Source organism: Mastomys coucha, unplaced genomic scaffold (assembly GCF_008632895.1).
Source record: "Mastomys coucha isolate ucsf_1 unplaced genomic scaffold, UCSF_Mcou_1 pScaffold9, whole genome shotgun sequence".
Taxonomy (NCBI): domain Eukaryota; kingdom Metazoa; phylum Chordata; class Mammalia; order Rodentia; family Muridae; genus Mastomys; species Mastomys coucha.
The window spans coordinates 61,125,856-61,136,447 of NW_022196915.1; the positions used below are offsets into that span (position 1 = coordinate 61,125,856).

Consider the following 10,592-nt stretch of genomic DNA (forward strand, 5'->3'; position numbering starts at 1 on the left):
TTTCTTGGTGCAGCAGAACTGTCAACTCTCAGCTTAGCTATGATGGAGGTAAAATCCTTTGGTGATGTCTCTCTGGAGGAAGCTTATTTTGAGATTAAGATTGACAAGTCAAATTCCAGATAATAATTGAAGAGGGGTGTGTGTGTATGCGGTTGTGTGTATGTGTGTGAATGTATGTGTGTTTAATGTGTATGCATGTACATATGTGTAGGCATGTGAATGTGTATGCATGCATGAGTGTGCAGCGTAGTGAAATGCAGTGGTAATTAGCAGGGTTGGTTGGTAAAATTTTTCAGATAATCTAATGAAAGTTCTTTATTTCTCATAGACTGTATAAATATGTATCTATGTCAGTTAAAGGTTTGGGGGACTTTCTGAAACCAACATTAATAAGCTTGGATATAGCTGTAATTTTATAACTACTCTAAAAATAGCACACAATCAGTTTTTTAAACATCAGCCATAAAAATTAAGAAACTGATATGTCGCTAAATTTTGTCCCTAAATTTCTGTGCAATTCTAAGTTGCATAAGCTTGCTAGGGGCAATTTCTTCTCCATAAGGTGAAATTCTTATCAGACCTTGGGGTAGTCTGGGTAATGTTCATCCAATCTGTAAAAAAACTCAGTGTAGAGTGAATGCATGTGTGTAACATATCTTTAAATGTTGCCACTTACTGGAGCTGGCAGATTGATGAGTGCCTTTTCCAGTCCCAGTTTTCCCATGTATCTTTAATTTCTCTTTCACTGCAGCATGAAGATTATCCTGTAGCATTGACTTATATGATGCTTTCTGTCAAACTGCTAGCAAATCCCCTTATACTTTTTTTTTTAAGGCAAATGTTCAAATGCAAAGGAAAGGTAACAATCTGAGGAGAATTGAAATCCTTGACTCAAAACTTTCCTCAGGGTCCTGAACTATTTGTTTCCATCTTCTCTGCTCTCTGTCCCCTGAAATTCCCATATACTGACTCTCGGGGTTTCATTTCCCATGAGACCCTTGCTCCCTAGGACTTCAAACTTCTTGATTCAAAAGGAAAGTACTTGTCACAAAAGAACCATTAGTTCCAAGATCCTAAATCACCAAAGTGTAGGATTACAAGGGAGAGCCTGTCTGTCCTAACCAGTAGTTCAGAATTAAGATCCTTTAGCTCACGGTAAGATGCTAACTAGATTGGCGAACTTTATGAGCAAAGCTAGCAGAGAGCTGAGCTCAAAGAGAACGCCCACCAAAACCTTTGTGTTCTTAGTGTCCGTGATTCCCCATTGCTCACTTCACTGTCTGAATTTTAATGCAGAGGAATAAGAAATGTGCAGAAGATCTAATACCTTTCGTGCATTTTGATTGCTGTTTCCTGCCCCTCGGGGGAAAAAAATTATTAAACAAAATGCAGAGTACCGTAGTTCGAGCTACCGTCTGTGTGTTCATAAAGCAAAATGCTTAATATGCAGAAATCTCAAGTGAGAGAAGATGTCAGGTCTCCAAAAGCCACTATTATCAAAGAAAACAGCCAGAACATTAATGCCCTTGAGATGACTGTGGCCATTGTCTTGGCTATCAGCCTAGGCTCTTCCTTTCTCTTGGCAGGGGCATGCTTCTGAGCCCCTCTTTACACACATGAAGCCTATGTAGATGCCTTTGTCCTTGACAAGTTTCTTCCCCTTCCTATAGTGCTGCTTTAACTTTCCAACCAGTCTTTCTACTGGTCACACTTAATCAGGAAGAAACACTGAAAACAAATGATACGCAGCAGTAGTCTGAATAGTTTCATTAGACATTTAAAGACCCATGAGTTTGGTTCTCCTCCATCCAAATCAAGGCGTCTTCTCCAAGCACAAAACTATCCCGCCTAAGGCCTGCCAGTATATCCTCCTGTCAGGCAAGTCTTTCCCTCAGACATTTTAGAAGGAGAATCTGTGTCCGTGTGAGTGGTTCCATCACCCTCTCCTTCCATGGCTGCCGAAATCAACAATATCCCACAGGGAATGTATAGTGTGCGTGTTTCCCCAACCCAAGAGACAGTTACAAAGTCCAAATGATTGAAGGATTCGGCATTTGCAGCTGTCTTACATTCTGGTCCAGTGAAAATGGCCCCTTATTACCAGGTCATAAATAATAGGGCAAAAAGGCTTTCAAGATAGGAACTTCCTTTGTATTAATCAAGAAAATGAACACCCAAGAGTTTAAAAACAAAATCACACACCTCTTTGGACAGTTGATATTTTGTTTATATGCATCATGACTAATAGTAATGGCTGTAATCCATCACATTAGAAAAGCAATCAACAGTGCTAGCTATACCAAATTAAAATTGATTGAGACCTCCCCTGACCCTGGCAGAAGCTAATAATTACATCATCATTACACAGCCAATAGAGAACAGTCAAAACACTTGCTTCTTATGGTTTATGAACTTATTATATAAAGGCTAACATAGAAAAACTGAGCAAAAATAGATTAGAACAAAATAATGTTGATAATCATTTTTCTGAATAATTCCACAAAAAATTATTCCCACCTGCTTTGCCATTTTTTATGCTATCTCACTTGATCCAAGCACCATGCTAGTGGTCTGCATATTTGATCCATTTTTTTTCTCTACTCCATCCATGAAGGCATGTTGGCACCAGCATCATCCCATAGAGGAATTGAACATCACCCCAGAAGACCAGACCCATAGCCATGACTCCCATCTAAGTCCATCTGAAATAGATGTCCAGTGTACCCCTTCTGATCAAGTGAACAGGGAGTCTATATAATAAGACTAGATGAGAATAAAAACCATCTATCGCAGATGTGAGTTAAAATATTGGCAGAAAAAGAAAGTGCCCTTTTTAGAAATGGTAGGGTATCTTTTATGGTTGATTTTCTGAAGTTCCTGAAATTTGATGAAGTATCAGAAGGTCTCAGAGGATGGCTCCATTATGGCCACAGCTCTTAGTTCAGAAGGTGTTCTCAGCAATGTGGTAGGTACACACAGGAATGACGTCATTTATGTTTATCTTCCAAAAACACAAAACACCAAGAACTGGGATGACCTTGCATAGACAAGAGACAAATACCATCCCTGAAGCCTGTGGAGTTATGGTCGAATGGCACTCAGAAACAGATGTGTCAGGCTGGGAAAGCAACTTGGAGCTAAGTACATTCCAGACAAGCATGAGGACCCAAGTTTGAATCCTAAGCACTCATTCGAAGACTTGGGCATGGCAGCAAGAGGGAGGGGCAGGATGGAAACAGACAGATCTGAGGCTCACTACCCATCAGTCTAGCTGAATTGTTCCATGAGAGACCCTGTCTCAAAACATACGGTGGAGAGGTGATTGAAGATGTTATATTAGCCTCCGATTCCCACATGAGCCTAAATTATTATGGCCAAGCAGCTTGCTTGTGTACTCGCTCCCTCCCTCCCTCTCTCTGTCTCTCTGTCTCTCTGTCTCTGTGTCTCTGTGTCTCTCTCTGTCTCTGTCTCTCTCTCTGTCTGTCTCTCTCTGTCTGTCTCTCTCTGTCTCTCTCTCTGTCTCTCTCTGTCTCTCTCTATGTCTCTCTCTGTCTCTGTCTCTCTCTCTCTGTCTCTCTGTCTCTCTCTCTCTCTCTCTCTCTCTCTCTCTCTCTCTCTCTCTCTCTCTCTCTCTCTCTCTCTCTCTCGTGCACACATACCCATACACCATACACACAAACACACGAGGCAGGGAGCAGTGAGACATTCTTGTCAAATATTACACTAAGCTCCAGCTGCTGTCCCTTCTACCAGCTGGACAGTCAACCCTGTGTTTGCAGATAGTCAAACTCTGTTCTAACCATGGAGAGTTTGGCTATTTTGTTGTTGTTGTTGTTGTTGTTGTTGTTGTCGTCGTCGTCGTCGTCGTCGTCATCGTCGTCGTTGTTGTCGTTGTTGTTACTGCTGCTGCTGCTGCTGCTACTGTGCCGATGCACTGTTTGTATTACATATTCTCAAGGGAAACTATCTTCCTGTTGGGTGGCAAGGCAAGGGTTAAACAGCGGCCCCTGACTCTGGGATAAGCAAGCCTGAGAGCAGCATCTTGGGCTACAGAGTAGCTGGAAGTACAACCAAGGGTGCTCTGTCCTGCATCAGGAAACCGGAAATACAGGCCAGTGTGGACAGAAAATAGCTTTTCTCAGTGCGTCCTAAGGTGAAAGAAGCAAGCTTGAACTAAGCTGTACAGTTGTTTCTTCTCCTTTCTCAGCCACGGGATCCTGCCTCTGTGGCAGAGAAAGTAGCAGAATAAGAAGCATACCATGATTGCTTTGGTCTAACCAGACTCCCTCAAACCTCCGTGGCTCCTAAAAGGGAACAAAACCTCACATCCTGGTCAAGCTAAACTTCACTAAGTAGGGTCGAACCACCTGGAGAGAAACTAGCATGATTAGAGCCAGCTGTGACATTTCTTCACTGCTATACTCCTCTGTCTGAGCCGCGTACCTGGAGGGCCGTTAGAGATGCCCCTAATCTGAATATACAGCAACTGGCCGGCTGTAAGCTCATATTGCCATGTACTCTAGCATTCTGGATCTAACTCATACATTAGACCATAAAAGTCTGCAGCTGCCTTGTTTTTGGCAATTCATCCTTATGGATGTTCTGCTATGAAAATATATGACTTCTATGGAATAATGGAAATCTGAACACAAATTCTATATTTCATGATGTGAAGGGAACATTAAATTTCCCTTTAGGAAAGCGCCTGTCTGTGATTGTGGGTTTCTCTGAAAGTGTTTCACTTTTAAATCTACATAGTAAGATGTGTACCTGTTTAATCATATGAGGTCTGAGGTTTGCTTCAAAACGAGGGTCCCGGAAGACACAATATTGTCTTGCACTTACAATTGTAAAAGCTAAGAGGCCTCCTTGGGATGCCATTTTTCTTTGTTCCTTTTTGGGGGTTACAGATGTTAAAATTTTTCCAAAATAAAAACTTTTTAAAACTAACCCATGTTCATTTGACTTCCTTGAAATTAATATTGGAAAAATGTTTTTTCAAAGTAGTTTAAAATATGTCCAACTTTTAAACTGGCCATGGTGGCTCATATAACTCAAGAGGCTGAAGCAGGATCGATGTGAGTCTGAGGTTACTCCAGGCTAGTATAAGACACTGTCCCAACAAGCACAAGTGTTATAATAAATATTAAATGTGATAGAAAGATCTAAAACTGCACATAAAGTTCTGTGCAAGCAAAAGCAACCGAGCACCTTGGTGGTGAGAATAAATGCAATGTTCCTTTACTCATTGTTACCTTTTTATATTTTTCAAATTTGCTAGAAAGCAAATATGTTAGGCTTATAAGTTTGCAAAAGAAGTAATGAATGCTGATAGTATAATATGAAGTGGAAAGTTAAAATAAAAAAGTAAAGTAGAACCTTGACCTGTTGCACAGTGCGCACGTGGGTACGTACGTGCGTGGGTGCGTACATGGGTACGTGCATGCGTGGGTATGTGCGTGCGTGCGTGAGTGCATTCCTGCATGCATGATGTGTGTGATACATGCTCAAAACAAACAGCATTAAACTGCCCTTACAGTTAGTCTGTTAATCTTTAAATGATGGTGTTAGTGATTATTTTTATTTGCTTCATTTTGCCATTTCATCTGTGTGTGTTTTCTCCAGTTAATAAGTAAAACATAATCAGAAAAATATAGAATAAGTATTAGCCCAACTTTCATTGTAGTAAATTAAACTCTTAAAGTAAGTTGGCATGAATTCCTTGACCAGCCAATGTTATGCAGAGGTGCTTTCACTTTAATATACTCAGTCCCTTGATGATCTGTCTCATTCCTGTCCTCTTCCAGGTATATCCATGCCGATCCCTGTCTTTGGACTGCAGGATGATTCGAAGGTCTTCAAGGAGGGGAGCTGCCTGCTCGCTGATGACAACTTTGTCCTCATAGGCTCTTTTGTGGCGTTTTTTATCCCCCTCACCATCATGGTGATCACCTACTTCCTGACTATCAAGTCACTTCAGAAAGAAGCCACCTTGTGTGTGAGTGACCTCAGCACTCGAGCCAAACTAGCCTCCTTCAGCTTCCTCCCTCAGAGTTCTCTGTCATCGGAAAAGCTCTTCCAACGGTCCATCCACAGAGAGCCAGGCTCCTACGCAGGCCGAAGGACGATGCAGTCCATCAGCAATGAGCAAAAAGCCTGCAAGGTGCTGGGCATCGTGTTCTTTCTGTTTGTCGTCATGTGGTGCCCGTTCTTCATCACCAATATCATGGCCGTCATCTGCAAAGAATCCTGCAATGAAAATGTCATCGGAGCCCTGCTCAATGTGTTTGTCTGGATCGGTTATCTCTCCTCAGCCGTCAATCCGCTGGTATATACATTGTTCAATAAAACTTATAGGTCTGCCTTCTCACGGTACATTCAGTGTCAGTACAAGGAGAACAGAAAGCCACTGCAGTTAATTTTAGTGAACACTATACCAACATTGGCCTACAAGTCTAGTCAGCTCCAGGTGGGACAAAAAAAGAACTCACAGGAAGATGCTGAGCCGACTGCCAATGACTGCTCCATGGTTACACTAGGGAAACAACACTCAGAAGAGACTTGTACAGACAATATTGAAACGGTGAATGAGAAGATTAGCTGTGTGTGAGGAACTGGATGCTGTGAAGATTGCCCAGGGCATGTGAACAAGTTTATACCCTTGTGTGTGGGGGCGGGGATAAGGAGGCTCAGATCAAATTAGACTACTCCAGTGGACCAACCAGAATGTCCTGACAGCATTTGAGCTAGGAGAGTTATGATGCTTTTAACATTGCCAATGAGATCTTTAAAATCGTTGGCCTTTATTGTACAATTGTAATGAGGCATAAAATCCATCTAATTAACTTCTATTGTCAAATAGAAACCTGGCTACCATGTTGTTGATGGGTAGCATGGGAGTGAGTTGGTGACTTATTATTGTATATAAAAATATCTAGAAATACTGAAAATAATGAATAGCCTCTTTAAAAAAGGTGTTTCGAATTCACCACGACATATATTTTGAAAAGAAAAATAGGCAGTATTATGACATTTGTATTGCTAATATAATTCATTGAAATACTTGACAATATTTTTCATTCTTGCTTTTTCATAGATGCCATTTTGAAATGTTCACAAGACCGCTGGCATTTGCTGCATTTGTCATTAATTCTCAGATGTGGAAGGGTTTTAAATGTTATTCAATAACACGCTGCTTTCTCTTCTACTTCTTGGGCTTTACCTGAATTTGCAATGTGGTCTTGTTTCGTATATTTTTCTTCTCTGTAAATTATCAAAGGATAATTCCACTTTTCCAGTACCGTTCTAAAACTCGCTTCAAAGAAACAGCATCCCGGAGGTATTTGGTAACTCACTAGGGAACGACTGTGTTGCGCATGCACCCTTTGAGCAGTGACCAGTACAAAGAGTGGACTGTCACAGCTGAACATTAAACTCAGGTTTCTTGCTGTTAGCAGTAGCTTCTTAGACTATTTCTGTAAAACTCAACTGACTTTCATATTGACAGTTATCAGGTAAAACTGATGACTTTCAAAGAGCTGGGGATGGAGCTCCATTGATAAAAGAGTGCTTGCCTAGCATACAGGAAATCCTGGCTTGGATCCCCAGCACTGCATAACCATGGTTGTAATCCTAGCCCTTGGGAAGTGCGGGCGAGGGGATCAGAAATTCAGTCACTCTCAGCTATTTATCTAGTATGAGGCCAATGTGGACTGCATGAGACCTGTCTCCAAATTAAATAAATATAGGGGTTTTTTTAAATGATACTTTTAGGTTAATGTATTTATATTATTTACAAAAATGGGTTAGCTTGGTTCCACAGTGACCTGTTGACTGTATCTTACGAGTGGAGCAATTTCTTAGTTAATAGGATATAAAAAATAGATGTATAAGATTTTGCATTAAAAATGACAACTTAATTGGTTGTTATCAAAAATGTATATAGATTCATTTTCAGAATCAACCAGTTCAATTTTTTTCTTACCTGATTCAGAAAAGAGTTTGTATTAACTCTTGAAAATTTTTTTTCAGTAATTCTCATTGGTTATAGATATTTGCCAAGGAACCAAGAAAATGGGGAAATATCAATTGAATCAAAGGTTGCACATAAAATGTATAAAAATAAACACCAAAAATTGGATCCAATTCATAAATGCCAAAATTTAAAGCAATATTTTTCCTTCCCTCTAAAACTGCATTCATTTTGTTCTGACAGACACTAATTCCCAACTAAAAAGCAAATATCAATTACCATAATGTTTTGTAGAAATGGCTCCTACAGACTAACAAAGGCCAGGTATAGTTAATCCACCATGACACTGTGACACACACAGGTGAATTGCACATCACTGTTGAGACAGACATAGACACAGGGCAAAATGATGAAACATCCTTATTGGATAAAAAGATGTTTTTCTGCAAGCCTTTGGGAAATGTTACAGGTTTAGAAATTAAAGAATGAAGAAAGCGTCATTATATAAGTTGGAAATTAAGGTTTTCCTAAGTATGTCTTTACAGGACACTTTGAATGATGGTCATTGCTTCAAATTTATAATATGTCACTAGTCCCAAGGTTGTATTTGAAAGACGCTAGTACTTAATGATTATACCATACTGACTAATAAAAATAGAAATGTTAAGAAGTCTGCTCTGATGTGTTTTGCCTTAGTTTAAAACTCTGCACATGCCAATGCGTATTAAAGAAAGGATTACAGATTTTATCCCATGAACTTAATCTTCATCAGAATGAACATAAACCCTGCTGAAAAGTGTCTTCTGACTACACATATATTACCAGTGTATAGGTGGCTTTTCTCTCTGTAAGCATCTCTTAAAGTGTATATAAGAAAACGTGTACCTGTATATATGTACAGACATGTTCCCATGCACTTTATTCAATATTTATATATTTATATGAAGAAGAGCAAGTGGTGAAAACATACACATGTGCATGTTTGAATCATGTTGATCTAAATGTGAATTCATGTTTTAATATTCCTATGACTTTCTGTGACTGCCAAAAGAGGTTACTGTGTAACAGAGATACACTTTAAACAAACTGGAAGTTGCTTTAAATATAAGGAAAGGTTTTAACACAATTCTATCAGGGTGTTGAAAACAATAGTCTGTATTCAATTTATTAATATGAAGTTGAATGGTAACTTTAGGCCTCTCTTTAGTCTGGTACTTCTTGATGGCTATGGCGTCTTAGATACACTCCTCTCAGGCGGAGAGAAAAAGATAACCACTGAATGATCTATGGATCCATGATGAAAAGATTCACTTCTAGCCAATACTATTGAAAGAGTAACAACCTTCACTCTTCTTTAAGTTGATTGACGGAGTCTGCTAAACTTAAGGGACTCAATGCCATAATTAAGAAAAACTCAGTTAAGCTTACATAATCTATTGGGCCATAGCGCCATCTCATGGTCAGTTTTGAAAAATGCTACTGTAGTCCAAATCGCTACTGGGCTGCTTTTAGCAAAAGGGTTCTTCTCCCATTTTGTGCACTGATGAAACATATTTATAAAGTGTTAAGTTATTCTGTGCCATATGTAACAAATACAGTGAAGATTTATTTTATGTACTGGTTTTAATCTATTCTAAAATATTTCAAGAATGAATGATTAATTGCAAATAAAGTATAGTTTAAAAAAAAAAAAAAAAACAGTGACTCCAGAGCTGTTTTCTAGAAGGGATTGCTCCAAACCTCCCAGGTCGTCAAGTTGAGGATAGTTGGAAAGCAACAACAACCTGTGTTTCTGGATTCAGCCATCTCACAACGCTAGAATCCACTTCATCAGCTTCCAGTCATGTAGGTTCTCTGTGTCCTACTGATACAACCATGAAATAGAGAGACACACACATAGATATGCTATGCCTATGCACTACCATACATGTGCACACACACACACACACACACACACACACACACACACACTCCTGCACAGGAGCTATAGTTAAATGGGGACATGTAGCAACATTAAATGGACCAGAAACTCACATGATTAATCATTTCACCTTTGAATGTAGGAACAAAGCAGGGCTTTATGGTGCATGCTATAACCCCAGCATGGGGGGGGAACAGGGAGGAATACCTACAGATTGCAAGGCTAATCTGAGTTACATGACACCTCGTTTCCAAAACATTTAAAATGAAGAAAATGTAAAAATAATTACAAACAGGGAGTGTAGGTTTATTCCAGGTTGTTACACCTCATGTGTTGAGCACCTACCTATTATAGTCCAGGTGTTTAGCTCAGTTTTGCTCATTTTACATAAACGGACTCCCCACAACGAGCCTAAAGGTAGGAATATTTCATTTTGAAGATGAGAAAACTGAGATTCAGTTTGGGGCATGTCAAAAGCCATGCTACTAACGAGAAATGTAGAAGTTCAAGGCAGGGCCATCTGATTCCAGCCCCAAGGGCTTCATCCAAGTGGAGAAAGAAGAATATTTCAGGACGCAAACACTCCAGTTTCTGCCTTTGCTTCTTGAATACAGTGGCTATACACTTAAGTCATCCTAAACAGCCCGTGCCTCACTGTAATGTCTCTAGGATGCACCTGTTTGAGCCCTGCTTTGCCTA

The 10,592-nt window shown here is 39.8% G+C and overlaps 1 protein-coding gene across 1 annotated transcript in view; it reads left to right on the plus strand.

Annotated features, from left to right (window-relative positions):
* The window catches only part of Htr2a (5-hydroxytryptamine receptor 2A), a 65,396-nt gene extending 55,971 nt beyond the window's left edge, over positions 1-9,425 (plus strand). The window contains exon 3 of the mRNA XM_031362284.1: positions 5,808-9,425. Within this exon, the coding sequence (XP_031218144.1) occupies positions 5,808-6,610 (803 nt within the window). The 3' untranslated portion in view covers positions 6,611-9,425. The remainder of the gene's footprint in view (positions 1-5,807) is intronic.
* Positions 9,426-10,592: the final 1,167 nt, after the last annotated feature.